The 22,124-nt window shown below is 45.4% G+C and overlaps 1 protein-coding gene and 1 long non-coding RNA gene across 3 annotated transcripts in view; one reads left to right on the forward strand and one right to left on the reverse strand.

Moving 5' to 3' along the window:
* The window catches only part of NEDD9 (neural precursor cell expressed, developmentally down-regulated 9), a 157,800-nt gene that overhangs the window by 103,285 nt on the left and 32,391 nt on the right, over positions 1–22,124 (reverse strand). For both annotated transcript variants that reach the window (XM_030552400.1, XM_030552401.1), the window contains exon 2: positions 12,136–12,342. In XM_030552400.1, coding sequence (XP_030408260.1) covers positions 12,136–12,138 — 3 coding nt within the window. In that variant the 5' untranslated portion in view covers positions 12,139–12,342. The remainder of the gene's footprint in view (positions 1–12,135; positions 12,343–22,124) is intronic.
* LOC115646507 lies at positions 12,338–14,517 on the forward strand. Its single transcript, XR_003999041.1, has 3 exons — positions 12,338–12,514; positions 13,819–13,893; positions 14,435–14,517. It is a non-coding gene; the product is annotated as an uncharacterized LOC115646507 (long non-coding RNA).

A 22,124-nucleotide genomic window follows, 5' to 3' on the forward strand; every position in this document is an offset into this window, starting at 1 on the left:
CAGGGCCTGTAGGTACAACCAGGACCCCTTAGCCAGGTCCCTCTGGGGGGCAAGGATCTTAGACCCCAGACTTGAGGTTCCCTGCTTGTTCCCAGCCAGCCCAAAACTGAAAACAAAAACCCCTCCAGCAGGTTCTCTCCCCCTCCTTCTCTCCCCCTCTCCCTTTGTCTAGCAGGTAAAGGTGTCGACTTGCCCCATCCCCCTTCCTGGCTCAGGTTACAGGCTCAGGTACCGTCCCTCACCTAAAGTCACCCCCTGCTCTCCCATCCCCCCTGCAGACCGTCCCAGTAAAACTAAACAACATCCCCAGGTCAATCCACCCCGTTCCCTACTGCGTCACATGAGCCCCAAGGCAAAGAGCTCATTTCAGTTCTGCTCCCTCCACCCTCCCACACATGTGAGCACAATCTAACTCTAAATAAACAGATCTTTAATCTGATCTCATTTTAATACGGAGGATAACAAGTGGTAGAAAGAAATATGAGAGACTTCTTGTCAGAGAGGAGTCCGGTGGCACCTTAAAGACTAACAGATTTATTTGGGCATAAGCTTTCATGGGTAAAATACCATTTCTTCAGATGCATGGAGTGAAAATTACAAATATAGGCATAAATATACTGGCACATGAAGAGAAGGGAGTTACCTTACAAGTGGAGAACCAGCGTTGACAAGGCCAATTCAGTCAGAGTGGATGTGGTCCACTCCCAATAACTGATGAGGAGGTGTCAATACCAAGAGAGGGAAAATTGCTTTTGTAGTGAGCCAGCCACTCCCAGTCCCTATTCAAGCCCAGATTAATGGTATTAAGTTTGCAAATGAATGTAGCTCTGCAGTTTCTCTTTGAAGTCTGTTTTTGAAGTTTTTTTGTTGAAGAATGGCTACTTTTAAATCTGTTATAGAATGTCCAGGGAGACTGAAATGTTTTCCTACTGGCTTTTGTATGTTACCATTCCTGATATCTGATTTGTGTCCATTTATTCTGTGTCCATTTATTCTTTTACATAGAGACTGTTCAGTTTGGCCAATGTACCTGGGAGAGGGGCATTGCTGGCACTTGATGACATATATCACATTAGTGGATGTGCAGATGAATGATGGTGTGGCTGATGTGATTGGATCCTCTGATGGGGTCGCCAGAATAGATATGGGGACAGAGTAGGCAACGGGATTTGTTACGGGAATTGGAATGAGCTTGGAAGGAAACGAAAACTCCAGAAAACATCATTCAGCTCCTCTACCTGTATCTGAAAAGGGAAAGTTCCTGGGTTTTGGAAGGAAAAAATTGAGGGCTGTTAAAACCCTGCTAAACTCAGAGGTCATCTGATGCATTTCAAATCTTGTTTACTTTCTGTGTATTCAGCAATGCTCTTTTCTGAGAGCTTAATTTCTGCAGTGTGACTGGGCTTCATAAAATCTCTTTAATCGAACACAGAACACTCCATGCAATCAGATCCAACGCAGTGCTATTTTACTTGATTTAAATGAGAAAGTTAAATCTCAGTCTAGACAGGCCTCTGTGTAGCCCCTGTGAATCTTACACCATCATCTCTGAATATGTTTCTCATTTTCCAGACAAGCCCAGGGGATCTGCATCCCCCAATGAAATTCCTGTCTGCACTAAATTGCTTTTTAGTAGTGATTTATAGTTCAATAAAACTACGTCACCAGAGGAAAATATCTTTAATTGTATAACTGACATGACTTATGCAGGGCATATTTTCTGTGATTAGTTATATAGAGGTTATAGGTCTCTGAGAAGAGGGTTGTAGGCCTCAGACTTTCATTTACAATGGGACTAGTAAAAGAAGAGGAAATCAACTGTCAATAAACACAACTGTCATGGCATCTAAAGTGGAGCCTGATTTATAAGCTTTTTTTGGAAAATGGAGGTGAGGCTGTACTGTAACACCAGATCTGACCCCTTGTTCCTTTGGAATTTGAGTGAGCCCAGATTTGATCTTTGCAACTCGGGCTTCTCTTTCTAAAGAGCCAAACTGAAACACAACCCAAACTTGTAGATATTTGGTTTCCCACCTGGTTCTAGAGCTTTGCTCCATTACCATTCCTGTTCAAGGGAAGACTGGATATAGACAATGATGCTGCAGAAGACAAAAAGCAGTAGAAGGTGGCATACATAACAACAGGTGGTGGGGAAATCTTAGGCCTTGGCTACACTGGCGCTTTACAGCGCTGCAACTTTCTCGCTCAGGGGTGTGAAAAAACACCCCCCTGAGTGCAGCAAGTTACAACACTGCAAAGCGCCAGTGTAAACAGCGCCCCAGGGCTGGGAGCATGGCTCCCAGCGCAGCAAGCTTATCCCCTCGGGGAGGTGGAGTAAGTGCAGCGCTGGGAGAGCTCTCTCCCAGCGCTGGCGCCGCGACCACACTCGCACTTCAAAGCGCTGCCGCGGGAGCACTCCCGCAGCAGCACTTTGGAGTTTCGAGTGTAGCCAAGCCCTTACTTAGTTTTTGCTATGAAATAAAGGACTTTCTGTCTGTATGAAGCCAGCATAAATCAACAACTCTGAAATTGCAGTACATCTCTCTTCTAAAGTAGTATGTGCATTAGTTGAGACAACATGAGTGTCTCTCCCTGACCCATTTAGTAGAAGTGAGCTGACATTCTGCCAGATGGCAATCTGGATTCTGGGTACAGTGTATTTGAACTGTATGGACTTGATTTTGATCTTACTCACGTCACTGTAATCCAGAGGAACTGCACTGAACTCAATGGACCAGATCTTTGGATGCAACTGAGCTATGCTCCACAAAGGACCTGAGCTGAGTGGACGTGAAGTCCATTATTCTGGCCTTCTCTCTGAATCTGGAGGCATCCATGAGCTGTTTTGGACTACAGAATAGTTAGAGCAACCTCAGGGGTTATTGTGTGAATGACGATCACTGTGTGCTCTAGCTGTACCCTTTCCTGCCTCTGACACTGACTTTACATAAACTTCAGGATTCCCTCATGTCAAAACAATCCCTAGCTATGAAAGAATGGGATCTGGCCTAAAGAATTTACATATGTGAGAACAGAATCAGGCCTAATGCCTTTAATGGATACACCACTATAAATTATACAACTAAATAAGAACATTTTTTCCTCCCAGATTTGCAAGTGGTTATCCAAATATGAAACAATTAAATTTTGTCTGAATCTGAATTATTATCTGAAAGGTGGCCCAGTTTTATCACTTGGATAAGTTTGATAGTGAATGAAATAACATCTGATTTAGTAAAATGGTTTGGTTTGGACAAGTGTTACATAATTGTTACACTTGGCCTTGATTTTATACCGCATTTTCAGATTATTATTTTATTCTATTTTATCGTATTCTTATCCCATAGAAGTTAGTGGGAGTTTTACTAAAGACAGGAGTATGGGACTGTGACTTAAATCAATGACTCTTGTCAAGGTTTTTTTCCCCCACTTTGAACTTTAGAGTGCAAATATGGGGACCTGCATGAACACTTCTAAGCTTAATTACTAGCTTAGATCTGGTACACTGCCACCAGCCAGAAATTCAGTGTCTGGCACACTCCCTGTCCCCCCCATAACTTTCCCCTCCCTGGGCTGCCTTAAGAGGCTTCACCAATTCCCTGGTGAACACAGATGTAAACTCCTTGGATCTTAAAACAAGGAGGAATTAACCATCCCCCTCCTTTTCCCCCACCAATCCCTGGTGAGTTCAGACCCAATCCCCTTGGATCTTAAAACAAGGAAAAATCAATCAGATTCTTAAAAAGGAAGCTTTTAATTAAAGAAAGAAAAGGTAAAAATTATCTCTGTAAAATCGGGATGGAAAATGCTTTACAGGGTACTCAGATTTGTATAGACCAGAGGGACCCCGCCCCCCAGCCTTAGATTCAAAGTTACAGCAAACAGAGGTAAAAAAACCTTTCAGCAAAAAAGAAATATTCACAAGTTGAGAAAACAAACATAAGACTAATCCGCCTTGCCTGGCTATTACTTACAATTTTGAAACATGAAAGACTGATTCAGAAAGATTTGGAGAGCCTGGATGTACGTCTGGTCCCTCTTAGTCCCAAGAGCGAACAGCCCCCAAAACAAAAAGCACAAACAAAGACTTCCCTCCACCAAGTTTTGAAAGTACCTTGTCCCCTCATTGGTCCTCTGGTCAGGTGTCAACCAGGTTTACTGAGCTTGTTAACCCTTTACAGGTAAAAGAGACATTAACCCTTAACTATCTGTTATGACACGCCCCCCAAATCTCAGACAGTGTCGAACCACACTGGTGGTGATTTCTTCCTAGAACTTTAGAATAAACAGATTAATAAAACACATGCACCTTTACATATACTATTAATTATGTAAAACTACAAGATTTTTCACATTTCAAAGACAATTTTTAACCAGTTGATTCTGGGAAACTTTCATGGGAGAGTGCATCAGCTACTTTGTTAGAAGCTCCTGAAATGTGTTGAATTTCAAAATCAAAATCTTGGAGAGCTAAACTCCATCGAAGCAGTTTTTTATTATTTCTCTTGGCAGTATGAAGCCACTTTAGCGCAGCATGGTCAGTTTGTAGCTGGAACCGCCGTCCCCAAACGTATGGGCATAGCTTTTCCAGGGCATACACAATGGCGTAGCATTCTTTTTCACTAATTGACCAGCAGCTTTCCCTCTCAGACAGTTTCTTGCTGAGAAACACGACAGGATGGAAGTTTTGATCTGGTCCTTCCTGCTTTAAAACTGCTCCCACACCACACTCTGGTGCATCTGTGGTTACTAGGAATGGTTTGTCAAAGTCTGGGGCCCTTAGCACAGGGTCATATATGAGTGTTGCCTTAAGCTAGGTAAAGGCCTTCTGACACTCATCAGTCCACTTAACTGCATTTGGCTGGGTCTTTTTGGTCAGGTCTGTTAGTGGGGCAGCGATTTGGCTGTAGTGTGGTACAAATTGCCTGTAATATCTGGCCAAGCCTAAGAAGGATTGGACCTGTTTCTTTGACTTTGGGACAGGCCACTTTTGGATAGCATCCACCTTGGCCTGTAGGGGGTTTATTGTTCCTTGACCCACCTGGTGTCCAAGGTAAGTCACTCTGCTTTGGCCTATTTGACACTTTTTAGCCTTAACAGTTAGTCCTGCCTGCCTGATGCGCTCAAAAACTTTTTCAGGTGTTCTGCCCATGAATCAGAAAAAATGGCCACATCATCGAGGCAGGCAACTGCATATTCTCCCAATCCTGCTAGGAGACCATCCACAAGTCTTTGGAAGGTGGCGGGTGCCTTTTGCAGCCCAAAAGGAAGCACATTAAATTCATACACCCCTGCATGGGTGATGAAGGCTGATCTTTCTTTGGCAGGTTCATCTAGCGGTACCTGCCAGTACTCCTTGGTTAAGTCTATTGTAGAGATGAACTGGGCACATCCCAATTTCTCCAATAGCTCATCGGTGTGTGGCATTGGATAGTTATCGGGATGAGTTACAGCATTTAGCTTACGGTAGTCCACGCAAAAGCGTATTTCCCCATCTGGTTTGGGTACTAGAACCACTGGAGATGCCCATGCACTGTTAGAGGAGTGGATTATACCCATCTGTGGCATGTTTTGGATCTCCCATTCTATGCAGCTTGGGCATGAGGAGACACCCGGTAGGGTGGGGTTCTAATTAGGTGAGCATTACCTGTGTCAATGGAGTGGTATGCCCATTCAGTCCGTCCTGGGGTGGCTGAGAACAATGGGGCAAAGCTAGTGCACAGCTCCTTGATCTGTTGCCGCTGCAGATGTTCCAGCGTGGTGGAGAGGTTCACCTCTTCCACGCCACCGTCACTTTTTCCGTCGTAGTAGACACCTTCAAGCCACTCAGTATCATCTTCTCCCTGGGCTGTAAACTGACAAACCTTTACTTCTCTGGAATAAAAGTGCTTTAGAGAGTTAACATGGTACACTTTAGGCTTTAGGGTTGAGGTGGGGAATACTATGAGATAGTTAACAGCTCCCAGGAACTCTTGGACCGTGAATGGCCCTTCCAATGAGGCTTCCATCTTATGGGCCTGTTGCGCTTTCAAGACCATAACCTGGTCTCCTACTTTGAAGGAACGCTGTCTGGTATGTTTATCATACCAGGCCTTTTGCTCTTCCTGAGCATCCTTTAGGTTTTCTTTAGCAAGGGCTAAAGCATGTAGGAGGGTGTTTTGTAGGTTGCTTACAAAGTCCAGAATGTTAGTCCTTGGAGAAGGCGTAAACCCCTCCCATTGCTGCTTCACCAACTGTAATGGCCCCTTAACCTTGTGGCCATACACAAGTTCGAATGGTGAAAACCCTAAACTGGGATGTGGTACAGCCCTGTAGGCAAAAAGCAACTGCTGCAACACTAGATCCCAATCATTGGTGTGTTCATTTACGAATGTACGTAACATGGCCCCAAAAGTTCCATTAAACCTCTCCACCAGGCCATTGGTTTGATGGTGGTAAGGGGTAGCAACCAAGTGATTCACCCCATGAGCTTCCCACAGATTTTTCATGGTCCCTGCCAGGAAATTAGTTTCTGAATCTGTAAGGATGTCAGAGGGCCAACCTACCCTGGCAAAAATGTCTGCTAGGGCCTGGCACACAGTTTTAGCCCTGATGTTGCTTAGAGCTACTGCTTCTGGCCACCAGGTAGCAAAATCCATGAAAGTCAGTATGTACTGCTTTCCTCTGGGTGTCTTTTTTGGGAAAGGACCCAGAATATCCAAAGCTACTCGCTGAAATGGGACCTTAATTATGGGGAGTGGCTGGAGAGGGGCTTTGACCTGGTCTTGGGGCTTTCCCACTTTTTGGCATACCTCACAAGACTGGACATAATTAGCAACGTCCTTGCCCATTCCCTCCCAGTGGAAGGACTTCCCCAATCGGTCTTTGGTTCTGTTCACCCCAGCATGGCCACTGGGATGATCATGGGCTAAGCTTAAGAGCTTTACCCGGTACTTAGTTGGAACCACCAACTGTTTTTGCGGCTGCCATTCTTCCCGGTGTCCACCAGAAAGAGTCTCCTTGTATAAGAGTCCTTGTTCTACAACAAACCGGGATTGGTTAGAAGAGCTGAGAGGCGGTGGGGTGCTCCGTGCCACCACCCAAGCTTTCTGAAGGCTGTCATCTGCTTCCTGCTCAGTCTGGAACTGTTTCCTTGAGGCTAGAGACACCAGTTCCTCCTTAGACTGTGGACTTGGGCTTGGTCCCTCTGGAAGCGATGTAGGTGATGGGGTTGTTTTCGTTGATTGTGAACCACTGTCCGCAGGTGCACTATGTGATATTTCAGGCTCTGGCTGAGCCTCTTGGGTAGGGTTGTCTGCTGCTTCTGCCAGTTCAGGCCCACTGGTGCCCTCTGGCATTGGAGTTGTAGATGGGTTTGCAAGCGCTGGCATCAGAGCTGTCAGTGGTTCTGGTGCTGGTTGCTTTTCCACTTCTGGTTCTGGGACTGGATGCACTATGGCTGTTGCAGTTGTTGGCAGGGGATCTGGTTCCACCACCTCTGTCTGGGTCTTTGGTAACACAGATGGGGCCCTGGTGGACGGCTCAGGAACAGGGATGGGTGTGGAAGCTTGCTTGGCCTGGCTGCGGGTGACCATTCCCACCCTCTTGGCCAGCTTCGCATGGTTGGCCAAGTCTCCCCCAAGTAGCATGGAGATGGAATAATTGTCATAGACTGCAAAAGTCCACATTCCTGACCAGCCCTTATAGTGGACAGGCAATTCAGCTCTAGGCAAGTTTAAAGATTTGACATGAATGGGTAAATTGTCACTTGGGCCTCTGGGTTGATGAATTTGGGGTTCACTAAGGATTGGTGGATAGCTGACACTTGTGCCCCGGTGTCTTTCCAAGCGATAATCTTCTTTCCGCCCACTCTCAAGGTTTCCCTTCGCTCTGAGGGTATTTGAGAGGCATCTGGGCCTGGGGATCTTTGGTGTGATGGTGGTGTAATGAACTGTACTCGGTTGGGGTTCTTGGGGCAGTTGGCCTTTATATGTCCCAGTTCATTACATTTAAAACATCGCTCAGCTGACTGGTCACTGGGCCGAGGTGGGTTGCTGGAGACTGGTGAGGTGGGACAATAGAGTGTCTAGGGCTTTCCTTGGGTTGTAGGTGGGGTCCTCGGTTGCCCTCGGTGATAGGGTTTATTTTCGGTTTGCCCCTTCTGATATTCGCTCCAACTGCTAGTAGTTTTTTTCTTTTCTGCCACTTCCACCCATCTGGCTCCAATCTCCCACGCCTTGGTTACAGTTTTGGGCTTCCCATCTTGGATGTACCTTTCTATTTCCTCAGGAACACCCTCTAAGAACTCCATTTGCATTAGGAAGGCCAGCTCTTCCAGAGATTTAGCATTTGCTCCTGATATCCAAGCATCCCAATTCCTTCCAATGTGGTAGGCATGTTGGGTAAATGACACATCTGGTTTCCACCTTAGGGCTCTGAATCGCTGGCGGGCATGCTCAGGTGTTAGTCCCATTCTGATTCTGGCCTTGGTTTGAAAAAGATCATAATCGTTCATGCGTTCCTTAGGCATTTCAGCCGCCACCTCTGCTAAGGGTCCACTGAGCTGTAGCCTCAGCTCTATCATGTACTGATTTGTAGAGATGTTGTATCCAAGGCAGGCCCTTTCAAAATTTTCCAAGAAGGCCTTAGTATCATCACCTGCCTTGTAGGTGGGGAATTTCCTGGGATGGGGAACAGTACCTGGAGAAGGGTTGTTAGGGTTGGCTGTTCCATCCTGCTTAGCCTTTTCTAAGTCCAGGGCCTGCTGGTGGGCCTCCAAACCCCTCCGGTGGTCAGCCTCTTTGGCTTTTTCTTCTCTTTCTCTGCCTCTTTCTCTCATCTCCATCTCTTTTTCTTTCATCTCCATAGTTCTCCTGTGGTCAGCCTCTTGGGCTTTCGCTTCTGTGTCCAGCCTAGTCATTTCTAGTTTGTTAACTGTTTCACTGGTACTCATTTTCCTGCTTTCTTGTGCTGGCCACATCCCCTTCTGCAGCTCACTGAAACCTGGGATGCACTCCGCTCAGGGCTGCTTGGTTAACAGAGATTTTCTAACTAGCTATACCCAAGAGGTAGATAGAAAGAAAACAATTCAACTTGTAAATTCCTTTTTGCTGTTTGCTTGCTCACAGTTTGAAGCCTCCTGTTAACAAAGACCCTTGTTAAAAAACTTAACACCTCTGCCCTTAGGTTGCTTTCCAAGCAGCTAGAAAGGAGAGAAAAAAAAATCCTACTGGCTTTTGGTTCCTAAAAATCTCACACCACTGCTCACCATGTCAAGGTTTTTTTCCCCCACTTTGAACTTTAGAGTGCAAATGTGGGGACCTGCATGAATACTTCTAAGCTTAATTACTAGCTTAGATCTGGTACGCGGCCACCAGCCAGAAATTCAGTGTCTGTCACACTCCCTGTCCCCCCTCCTAACTTTCCCTACCTGGGCTGCCTTGAGAAGCTTCACCAATTCCCTGGTGAACACAGATTTAAACTCCTTGGATCTTAAAACAAGGAGGAATTAACCATCCCCCCTCCTTTCCCCCCACCAGTCCCTGGTGAGTTCAAACCCAATCCCCTTGGATCTTAAAACAAGGAAAATCAATCAGATTCTTAAAAAGGAAGCTTTTAATTAAAGAAAGAAAAGGTAAAAATTATCTCTGTAAAATCGGGATGGAAAATGCTTTACAGAGTACTCAGATTTGTATAGACTAGAGGGACCCCACCCCGTAGCCTTAGATTCAAAATTACAGCAAACAGAGGTAAAAAAATCCTTTCAGCAAAAAAGAAACATTCACAAATTGAGAAAACAAACATAAGACTAATCCGCCTTGCCTGGCTATTACTTACAATTTTGAAACATGAAAGACTAATTCAGAAAGATTTGGAGAGCCTGGATGTATGTCTGGTCCCTCTTAGTCCCAAGAGCGAACAATCCCCAAAACAAAAAGCACAAACAAAGACTTCCCTCCACCAAGATTTGAAAGTATCTTGTCCCCTCATTGGTCCTCTGGTCAGGTGTCAGCCAGGTTTACTGAGCTTGTTAACCCTTTACAGGTAAAAGAGACATTAATCCTTAACTATCTATTTATGACAACTCTATTTCCAAACACTTGTAAACCAGAACACACAAGATAAGACTTCAGAATACTTAGAAATGGGTGGTATTTTCTGGCTGGGGAAGCAGTAGTGGCTTACTTAAGGAAGCACATGTAGCATAGGAGTGTCGGCTAATTTACTTGAGGGTTATGCACTTCTTTCCTTATGTTGGCCAAACTAAGCGGGTGGTAGGAGGGGAAGAATGCAGTCTTTATCCCTGACCCCAAATGCACTGCCCATCTGAGGATTTCAAAGTGCTTTGCAGCCCTGAGAGAATTCACCCTCCCCTCAGCCAATGAGAGACAAAGGAAGATAAGATCCATTACAGTCAGTTTCTGCTGCCTTGATCCCTCCTCTGTCCCAGATTCCCCACCCCAGGCTTGCACCGTCCATGCTGCCTTTTACTCCCCCATTTCCCTCACATCCCAGGCTGCTGTTGAATATTTTCTGTTCTCCTTTTCACCCTGCCCCTCTCCAAACCTTGATGCCTTTCTAGGTCATCTTTCCCAGTTGTAGAAGAACTTGTGATGTATCTGCAAAGCAGGGGTATACAGCTCCCTCCCCCTGCACTTCCCTTTCCCCTGCCAAGTTAGGGAAAAGGTCCTTTAACCAGGAAGTGTCTGGGCTCTGTTTGGGAGTGGTGGTTGCCTGGAGGCAAAGAGCTGCAAGGAAGCTGAAACGGTGGCCTGGAGGCAAGCAGGCAGATGGAGAGAAGCTGGAAGCAGGAACAGTTGCAGAGCTGTGTCTGGAACAGACTGACTGTCGGACACTACGGCTGGTTGTAGGTCTGTGTGTGGGACTTCTGGAGGAGCAGCAGCAGGTGGGCAGTGAGCCAGTGCAGAGGGGCCCCAATGAGAGACCTTAACTGAACCTGGAAACCTGCAAGCATGTATTTGCATAGAATATATACTGGAGAGGATACCTTAGGCACCAGGCCTGAAGAGCCCCGATTTTGGATTGGACTGCCCCCAGGGGTCCCCACAGGAACTACCATTGCTCACTTTGAACTGTAACTGTTCAAGCCTCTGTATCTAGGGTGTTTGCAACCTTTCCCCTTTCTTGCCAGCCCTAGTAAAATAACCTTTCCCATAGCCATGTGTCTGAGTGCTGATTGGGAAACACCAGGGTTAGCACTTACAAAGTCTAGCTGCCAAAGCACCTACAGTGCTTACCTATGAGTCACAATGCATCTGGCATGCTACTGGCCCCCTAGCAGTTTAGGGGATAGAGGGGCAAAGGTAAATGATTTTTGCTTGACCCAGGCAGAGTGTGGAGGGAATCACAGTGCAAACCTCCAGCCTCACTCCTACTCAGCCGTATAACTCCTGGTCTGAAGCAGACACTGCTATTCCAGTCCTGAACCCCATGTCCACCCATATGCACACACAACTCTGTCAAAGCATCTGGTCTTGACCTGCAGTTTCATTTGCTGACTCACTGCAACCAGTGGGATTGAAGTATGGAAATAAGCTCACAGAAGGGAGTGGAGAGTTACCTCTGATGTCACAATGTTACCACTCAGGCAACAGCACAGTGCTCCAAATGGGCACTGTGTGTCAGGCTTTTCCAGGGTTCCAGTTTTCCAATTGTCACCAACATCAGTTAGGTTTCTTCCCACTGATGCCTAGAACATTTCCTGAAATCTTGGAATTGATTGGCTGCATTCTTTAAAAGTTATGTTACAGACAGACAAATACCAATTAGCAAATCATACTTGAATTAACTGTTAGACACTTATTGACCCACTTACCAGAACAATGTGTTTTAATATTTTATATGCATGAGGCAATCTTCTTGGTAACATGTTCACTAAGGAGATAGCTACAATAATGGCTTACAGGTCTAGGCAGTATCCAAGGCGAAACAGAACTACTGATTCTCAACTGCCCTAAACCTAAGAATGACTGGTTCCAATCAATCCTAACAAGGAGCAGGCAGAATTCCAAATGAGGTGGGTGTTCAGTTGCATTGTTTAAGAGGACAAAGTATTTCCTTGCTGAGCTTAATTTAAAAAAAAAATGCTTAACATGAATTAAAATGAATTTTAACTTCATTGAAAACTAAACTTACCATTATCCAATGTTTCTGATGTTCCACCTACAGCATGTTAATCCTAGGAACACAGGGGCTCTGTATCTTGAAGATAACAATCTCTATAGGAAATCCAGCATTTTGGTATTCTGGCTGATTTTTGTCCTTTCTATTGTAGGTCTTCTTTTCACTTCCAGGATTTCCTTGTTCCAAATATTTCTAAACGGACACAAGCACTTTGTTGCTCTGAAACAAAAGGTCATTAAAACACAGTGATGCAGATGATCAAAGAGGGGAAAATCTCTTCTCATCACATTACCAACCTGCCAATTCAACCATTTTGAGCCATACTGGGATTCCCCACAAAACTCCTCTGATGCATAGGAATGAGCTCAGATGGATCTCACTTCTGTCTGAGGTATGTGTTTTAATAACATTGCCAGTGCCCAAATGCTATATGTTTTTTCTCAACTAGCAACACATAGTTCCTTATATGCATTTCAGAGGATTAGGCTGTTTTGCAGGAGGCTAATTTACCCATGCAAATCTGAAAAGCCTTGGTGTTTTACCCCTTAGTTCATTCACCTGGTGAGGTTTTATTATTATATTCACACTGGGCCCATAGAAAGTGTTCTTTAATCAAAGAAACATTCCAAAAGCTATGTTCAGCCCAAACATTATAATTTTATGTTAGTTCTTAAGAACTCACAAATGTAAATAGCTAGAAAATAACTGCGAACCAAAGTGAGACCAACTACTCTGTTTTCATTGCATAAGCTGAGAGAAATACAAAGGGTAAAGAGCACGAAGAGTGAAAAGTAAACAAGATTTTAAAAATTATTTCAGTTTTAATAGTTAAGATGATATTTGTAACATATTATTTATTTGCACTGTATTGCACTAGAACCTAAAGTCAGGACCTCACTGGCACTGTACAAACCATAAAAATATAAGGGCTTCTCTCTGCACCGAAGAGTTTATAATCTAACTTTTGAGATGTTTGTCAAGCTATCCTGCAGTGTCTCAGGAGCATGAGTACCAACCTCAGGGCAGACTATTAAGAACTAGGGCATACACCCAAATTGGCTGAGAGTTCTGAACTTAGATTTCATTAACCAATTATCAGACATAACATGGAGTCTCAGACAGTCCCTTTGGGTACTCCAGTCTGTCTTGCCAACCAGATAAGTATATCTTTGTGACCGATGGTCCCTTACACCAAGGATCATAGCAGTATTTAGATCAGTCCCAAAGCACGAGTCATTGACCCCAGGTCACTTGCACTTTAGATCTCACACCAAAGACAATGCTTGTAGCCAATCCTATAATAAACTATCTAAAGATTTATTGTACAGGAAAAGAAAACAAATGAGTTATTTACAAGGTTAAAGCAAATGAACCTAAACACACATGTGTTACAATCTTACCTTTCAAAAGGTAATAGAAGCTTCTGTAATAAGCAAGATCTATATGTCCTTTAGGGCTAGCCCAGGCTAAGCACTGGGGTTCTCTTGCTTATTCCTAGAAAACCTTCAGAATCCAAGCAGCATAGAGATATAGTTCCTTTGTATTAGGGGTTTTTATTCCCTTCCCCCAAGATCCCTGTACTCTGAGCTGCAAACTCTGCTGAGGAGAGGAATTTCGCTTGTATGATTCATTTCCATTGGCGGGAAAGAAGAATAAATAACAAAGGCTTTTGTCCTCTTTAATGCTCCACGCTAGTCTGTCTGCTGTCCACGAGGCATCCCTACTGGGCAGGACATACACCTTCAGTTGGAGACCAGTATTTCACACAAGGTAATGTCTCTCTGCTGTCTGGTGATTTACACAGTTACAGAGGTTTATAATACAAATGCTCAAATATTATTTCTAATATGGGTACAGATGTTAAAAGTGAGATTAATGCAGGCACCAGTTTACAAGCATCCCATAAAGTCTAAACACTAAACATATTCTTGTATTTCTAATACCTCTTTTAATAATACTAACACACAGGTGAGCCAGGCTAATTCTAACTATGTATTTGTCAGTATTCAGATGAGGGATGAGGGCATGACCCAGCACCTGGTATGCCAGTGTCACACTGACAACATCCCTTTAGTAGTTTGTTTTTTTTTAAGCTTTGTTTGGGTCTTCAGTGACCCAAACATAACATTGCTAAGGTCCCCTTGTTATCCATTAGTGTGATGCATGGAATTTAACTTCCATTAATTAAGGTATTTTGAGAGCTGTGATGTGATATATAGATCCTTGTCTAGAGGTTTGCAGGGAGAGAGTTAACATTCACTCCCTGAGTGGAAGATGGTGAGCAGACTTCAGTTGCACGCTATCATTACAGGGATTGTCAGGAAACCTGTCTGTGGCGGCGACCAGGAGTGGATGGTGCATTAGGTAATTCCCCCAGCGTGCTACAAGAAGGATGTGCTGGTAAATATTTAGGTTGGCTTGAATTTGGGCCAGTTCCTCTTTACAGGAAGGTGGAAATTGTGGCTGAAAAAAAAAAAAGCCTTTGATTATCAGATGCAAATTGTGGTTGCACAGAGCTGACCTTTGTTACTCTGTTTGTTAGACATCAGTCTGGAGGAAGCCTTTGAACTCCTTATTTAATACTCAAACTATGAGCAGGCCTACAGTACATTTGATTTGAGTGGACCTTGAAAACCCCAGTAACATGTGTCATTTGTACCCTGGAGTTAGTCCAGTTCCACAAGTGACTGTGGTTCACTTGACCTGTTATGAGGACTTAAAAAGTGTTGTAGTGTCCCTTTAACTTCTACATACCTACAGTCTCCCATATTTACAATATGCAAAGAATTCAGAGTGCACATTTTGTCCCCTTGAATTTTCGAGACTACACTCATGTCTTAGGCAATATTTATGCAGAAGAAGACTATAGCAAAAGAGGGAGAAATGATGAATTTCCAAGATCTGTAGTTGCAATAATACAGAAAAATACTTAAAAACCCTAAACTTACAATAAATGTATTGGGTAATATGCAGGGTCTTTCAGCCAGCAGCCAAACCACTAGTAAAAGTCATGCATACTGCAGTCTGATTTCTCTTTTCCCAGCAAATGAGGAAAACTGATGGCTTGGCGAGGGCTTCTTCTGTCTGTCTGGATGTAAAGCACAGAAGTAGCAGTTCCAATGGAAGAAAAAGTTCCTTTTTTTTTTGTGGGCAACAGCCAACTTTTCACTTTCTTTTGATTTTGACTTCCAAAGAGATAAAATCTGCTGACTGAGCACAAATCCTTAGCCCTACTCCAAATTATAATGTTTTAAAATCACTGTGTATCACACAGAGACAATCTCTTAAATATTGGGATTTCATTATATACTTTAAACAGTAAGCTGTCTTCTGGGATGTACAGAAGTATCTACTCTTTGGAACTCCTCCAAATACTTTACCTAAGTATTCATCCAGTACCAAATACAAACAATAAGACCTGATCCTGCAGAGCTGCCTCACTTGGAGGTGTGCTACCTCATGGCAGAATCATGGTCATTGACTTTAACCAGCTCATTCTTCTGTCTTTTTCCCACTCCTCTACATCCCCCATTCTCCCTTCTAGCTCCACTCCCTCCTCCCAGGTAAAATCAGAGCCTGCTAGTGGTTTCCCCAGGGATTGAAATGGGGGGGAAGGGTGGTTCAAATTTACAGGGGAAGTGTCAGGACCAATGAGATAAATAAGAGATATGAATAAAGTAAATGTTTTGTTAGGATTATGCAAATTTAACATAAGAATAATGCAAGTTACACCAAAACACACAACAGGTCTAGATTTTAAAAAATATATACATTTTAAAAGGAAGTATTTAATTTAAATTGACTTTTGAAAAGTAAGCCATCATGGAGTAAGAGGAAAGTCCTCTCATGGATCAGTAACTGGTTAAAAGATGGGTAGCAAAGGGTAGGAATAAATTATCAGTTGTCAGAATGGAGAGAGATAAATAGTGGTATCCTTGAGGGGTCAGTACTGGGACCAGTACTGTTCAACATATTCATCTGGAAAAATGGGTAAACAGTGAGATGGCAAAATTTGCAGATGATACAAAACTATTCAAGATAGTTAAGTCTCAAGCAGACTGCAAAGAGCTACAAAAGGATCTCACAAAACTGGGTGACTGGGCAACAAAATGGCAAATGAAATTCAGTGTTAATAAATGCGAAGTAATGCACATTGGAAAGCAATCTCAACTATACATGCAAAATGATGGCATCTGAATTAGCCGTTAACACTCATGAAAGAGATCTTGGAGTCATTGTGGATAGTTCTCTGAAAACATCCACTCAATGTGCAGCAGCAGTCACAAAAGTAAACAATGTTGGGAATCATTAAGAAAGGGATAGATAATAAGACAGAAAATATCATATTGCCTCTATATAAATCCATGGTACATGCACACCTTGAATACTGTGTGAAGATCTGGTCACCCATCCTAAAAAATATATATTGAAATTGGAAAAGGTACAGAAATGGGCAACTAAAATAATCAGGGGTATGAAACAGGAGGAGAGATTAAAATGACTGGGAATTTTCAGCTTAGAAAAGAGATGACTAATGGGGATATGATAGAGGTCTACAGAATCTTGACTGGTGCGAAGAAAGTGAATAAGGAAATTTTATTTAATCCTTCACATAACACAAGAACTAGCAGTCACCCAATGAAATTAATAGGCAGCAGGTTTTAAAAAAACAAAAGGAAGTACTTCTTCACACAATATAAAGTCAACCCAGGGAACTCTTTGCCAGGGGATGCTGTGAAGACCAAAACTATAACAGGATTATAAAAAGAACTAGATAAATTCCTGGAGAACAGGTCCATCTGTGGCTATTAGCCAGGATGGGGAGGGATGCAACACCATGCTTTGAGTGTCCCTAGCCTGTCTGCCAGAAGCTGGGAATGGGCAACAGGGGATGGTCGCTTGATGATTACCTGTTCTGTTAATTCCCTCTGAAGCACCTGGCCTTGACCACTGTTGTAAGACAGGATACTGGGCTATATGGACCATTGGTCTGACCCAGTATGACCATTCTTATGTAAAAATTAATTATAATAATAAAAATGTTTAGTACAGAAACTCCCCAACATAATGACTTCCCAAGATAGCAACAATGTGAGATAACAACCTTGGCAAATACTGCATTTTAAAAATCTTGGCCTACTAGGAAACATATTTATGTAAGTTTCCATTCCCAGTCACAAATCTAGCATTCTGGAGCAAAGTGACTAAAATATAGTCCAACAAACAAATGTTTATTTAATATGCCCCTCACTTTTCCCTCCACTCCACTCCACTCACCGGTGTTGTCCTTGGTCAGTGGAGACTCAGAGTTCAGAGGTGCTTTCACGTGAGTTCACCTCCCAGGTGGAGGACAAGAAGGCACCTTGCTTGTTCCTCCAGTTGCTCACTGTTTGCTCTGGCCACATTTGTTCGTTGTGCCACCATTCACTCCACCGCTCTGTTGCCAATGGCCCTGCGCTGTCACCTTCTGCTGCCACCTGCCACTGTGACCTCTGCGAGTTGGTCTCTTGAGGTTCCACCCAACTCTCAGGGTATGGCTACACTTACAGTTTTGCAGCGCTGGTAGTTACAGCTGTGTTAGTACAGCTGTGTAGGGCCAGCGCTGCAGAGTGGCCACACTTACAGCAACCAGCGCTGCAGTGTGGCCACATTTACAGCACTTGCAGCACTGTTGGGAGTGGTGCATTGTGGGCAGCTATCCCACAGAGCACCTCGTCCCATTTTGGCGCTGTGGCTTGTGGGAAGGGGAAGGAAGTGTGCGGGTCTTTCCGCTTCCTGTTCCAACGCCCCGTGGTGCTTTGCTACACATTCTGAGCAGTTTGGTGGCATTGTGATTCTGCAGCGCGATTTCTGCGGTTTTTGTTATAAATGGAGCCTGAGCTGCTGAGGACCTCGCTGATGAATGTTGCCAGCACATCATGCATGGCAGTGGAGCTATTCCTTCAGCTGCAAAGTGAGAGTGACAGTGATAGTGCGGAGTCAGACGATGATATTGAATCGCCTGATGGTGAAGACACTAAATTGCTTGTGGCAGCAACAGACGTGCTCAGCACCGTGGAACGGCGCCTTTGGGCTTGGGAAACCAGCACTCAGTGGTGGGATCACATCGTCCTGCAATCTTGGGATGACGAGCAGTGGCTGCAGAACTTTCGGATGAGAAAAGCCACTTTCATGGCACTGTGTGCTGAGCTCGCCCCTACCCTGCAGCGCAGGGACACGAGATTGAGAGCTGCCCTGCCAGTGGAGAAGCGGGTGGCTATTGCAATCTGGAAGCTGGCAACTCCAGACTGCTTCCGATCGGTGGCGAACCAGTTTGGAGTGGGAAAGTCTACCGTTGGAATGGTGCTGATGCAAGTTTGCACAGCCATTAATCGCACCCTGCTAAGAAGAACTGTGACTCTTGGGAACGTGCAGGACATTGTGGATGGCTTTGCAGAATGGGTTTCCCTAACTGTGGAGGGGCAATAGATGGGATGCATATTCCTATTCTGTCACCACCCCACCTGGCATCAGAGTATGTTAATCGCAAGGGGTATTTCTCCGTGGTTCTGCAAGCGCTTGTGGATCACCGTGGGCGTTTCACTGACATTTACTCAGGATGGCCTGGAAAGGTGCACGATGCACGCATCTTTCGGAACAGTTCCCTGTTCAGGAGGCTGAGGGCCGGGACTTTTTTCCCAGACCGCAAGATCACAGTAGGGGACGTCGAAATGCCCACTGTGATCCTTGGAGACCCCACTTACCCCTTAATGCCATGGCTCATGAAACCGTATACAGGGAAGCTTGACAGGAGCAAGGACCAGTTCAACTACAGGCTGAGCCGGTGCAGAATGACTGTGGAGTGTGCTTTTGGCCGTTTGAAAGCCCGCTGGAGGTGTCTTTATGGGAAGCTAGATTTGGGGGAAAGCAGCATCTCCGCTGTTATATCCGCGTGCTGTACCCTCCATAATATTTGTGAAGGGAAGGGTGAAAGATTCAGTGAGGAATGGACCTCCGAGGTTCGACACCTAGAGGATGAGTTTGCTCAGCCAGAGAGCAGGGCTAATAGGGAGGCCCAGGAAAGGGCTTCAAGGATTAGGGATGCTTTAAGGGAGCAATTTGATGCTGAGAGCCAACAGTAATGTTTGGTGCATTTGATGTGCTTTGCTGTACCTTGGTGTACAATATTTACCACTTCCAGCAATAATATAACGTAGTGAAAAAGAAAAAAAATCCTTTATTCAACATACAGTACATAAAAGGCAAGGGGGTTGGGGTGGTGGACTGTACATTCACAGGTTTGAATATGTCCTATTTTGATCACTATTCAATGTCTGCTGCACTTCAGGATTACTATGCTGCAGGGTAATGGGGGTGGAGTGAACAGGGTAAGAATTATAATTATCAGGGCTGGTAGGTGATCGTACAGGTGTTGGGGGCAGCTGGGGGTAATAAGAAACTGGCTGCTGGAGAAAGTTGTTTTGTGGAAATACTGGGGAACAAGAAAGAGGGCTTTGAGAGGGCTGTGGGTTACAACGGTACATATTTGTGCATGGCTACGAGAGACTCGAAAGACTCAGTTTGGCGAGCCAGGAGGCTTATCATCTGCTTTGTGGTTTTTTTGGCAGACAATTCCTTTCTCCTGCTTTCTGTTTGCCTCCATTCATGTACACTCTGTCTCCATTCATACATTTTCTTTCTCCATTCCTGTGTCTTCCTACTTTCTCTGTTGTAGTGACTCATAACTGATTTGATCAATTCCTCTTTTGATTTTCTGGGATTTCGTCTCAAGTTCTGCAATCTACGTGAGGCCGGTGATCCGGCTGCATTAGTCAAGGTCACTAGAAAAGAGAGATAGAACCATGTAATACACAGAGGCTACATTGTTTATTATCACACAGTGAAGGACTTTTTAGACTTTTGGTGGCATCCTTCTCACATACCTCACATAACACAGAGAGGGCAGAGAAGCTAAAGTCATGGCGAGCAATGGGGTGAGTGGTTTTCCCCCGAGTTCCCCTTGGGAGTGTGAATTGACCGATGGGTCACTGGGGTTTATCTGCAATGGGTACAGGAGGTAGCTGGTGTCCTGAACAGGGGACAGTAGTGAACAGGAAGGTGGCGAGCTGCTGGGGGGGGTTGGGCTTTGGTACGCGTTCACGCCGTCCTGCTGGTGAGGGGGGAGGGGGAACGCACCGCGGTGCTGGATGCCTGCTTGGAGGGGGGTGCATAACACCGGAGCGCACCGCGGGGCTAGCTACGTGCTGGGAGGGGGGTGGGGAACACCGGAGCGCACCGCAGTGCTGGATGCCTGCTGGGAGGGGGGTGCATAACATCGGAGCGCACCGCGTGGCTGGCTACGTGCTTGGAGGGGAGGGGTAAACAACAGAGCGCAATGGGCTGGGGAAACGCGAACCTGGCGCCCTGCACTCAAGTATCCCTAAATTCTCAACAGGGTTTCCTACTGCCAGACATATCACTGCTGCATGTTACCTGGGAAGAGAGGGAGTGTCTTCTACAGCAATGTGGATACCGCCCTGGCCCCTATGCAGCTTGCCTGTGTGCAGTCATGGTCCCCCCACCCCTCGCTGCACAGTGGATCGGACGAGTTTGCCTGACCGGGACAAGGACCACGGTGGCTCTCCCGATCAACTTGAGAAAGCAAATTGCAAACGCTCTGGCTGCAACTTTTCAAGAGATTACCAAGGCAGATTACAGAGACGTGATAGAGCAAATCAATGGGCTATTCCACGTTTAGGCATGCATGCAGGCAGCCATAACCCAAACCCTCCTCTCCCAAAACATAAAAATCTGCTTACCCGGAGCACGATCCTCAGTTTCTTCCTCACCATCAACTTCCTGCTGCTGTGACTGGCTAGCCTCCTCCTGGCTTGAGAAGAGCTCCTGGCTGCATGTGTACTTGGACTCCGGGGTGTCTCCCTCCATGCCAGTAGCCTCACTGTCGCCTTCCTCTACACCCTCCCCCACTTCTCCCTGCTCTGAACTCTCCATCGTGGTCCTCGGATTGGCAGTGGGGTCACACCCAAGTATGGCATCCAGCTCCTGGTAAAAAAGGGCAGGTTGTGGGGGCAGCTCCTGAGCGGCGATTTCCCTCACGAGCTTTGCAGTAAGCACTCCTCAGCTCTTTTATTTTGACCCTGCACTGCAACGCGTCCCGTTCATGGCCCCTTCTCATCAAGGACTGCGATATCTGCCCATAGGTATCATAATTTCTCCTTCTGGAGCACAGCTGTGCTTGCACAGCCTCCTCTCCCCAAACACTTATGAGGTCCTGCAGCTCTGCATTGGTCCATGCTGGGGCTCGTTTGGTGCGTGGAGGCATGGTCGCTGATTGATTGATTGAGTAATTGCACTCCACACCTGGCTGAGCAAACAGGAAGGGGATTTTTAAAATTCCCGGGGCATTTAAAGGAGGGGTCAGGTGAGTCCAGGACAGTGGAGTTTGCATGATTACCAGAGAGGCTTCTAAGGTATGCTGGGATACCTACTTATGCCACGGAGGTCAATAAAAACGCTGGTGGGTATCTACACTTGCTGACCAGTGCTGGATCACCAGTGCTGGATCCTCTACACCCGAGGCTCGACCGGGTGTACAGCCAGCACTGCAACCAGGGAGTTGCAGCGCTGGCCGTGCTGTGCAAGTGTGTACACATCCTAAGTTACAGCGCTGTAACCCCCTCACCAGCGCTGCAACTCTGTAGTGTAGCCAAGGCCTGTGTGATTTCAGCTGAGCTCTCAGTGCAGGAACCTTGCTTGCTGCTAGTGCAGTCTGGGCTGTCTCTTACACAAAAACACTGTACCCACAGGAACACTGTCCCCACAACAGGACTAAGCACTTAGACCTGATTGTCAGTGATTTCAGCTGCAGTGGTCACTTAACAGAACAAAAGACTTTCTATGGAGCCTAGTCAGCCCTGTCTTTAAACAGTGGAGAGGGACAGGTTCCCACCCTCTCTCTTGATGCCTTCAAATCATCACAGGCTAAGTACAGTTCTACTGCC

Source organism: Gopherus evgoodei, chromosome 2 (genome assembly GCF_007399415.2).
Source record: "Gopherus evgoodei ecotype Sinaloan lineage chromosome 2, rGopEvg1_v1.p, whole genome shotgun sequence".
Lineage (NCBI taxonomy): Eukaryota > Metazoa > Chordata > Testudines > Testudinidae > Gopherus > Gopherus evgoodei.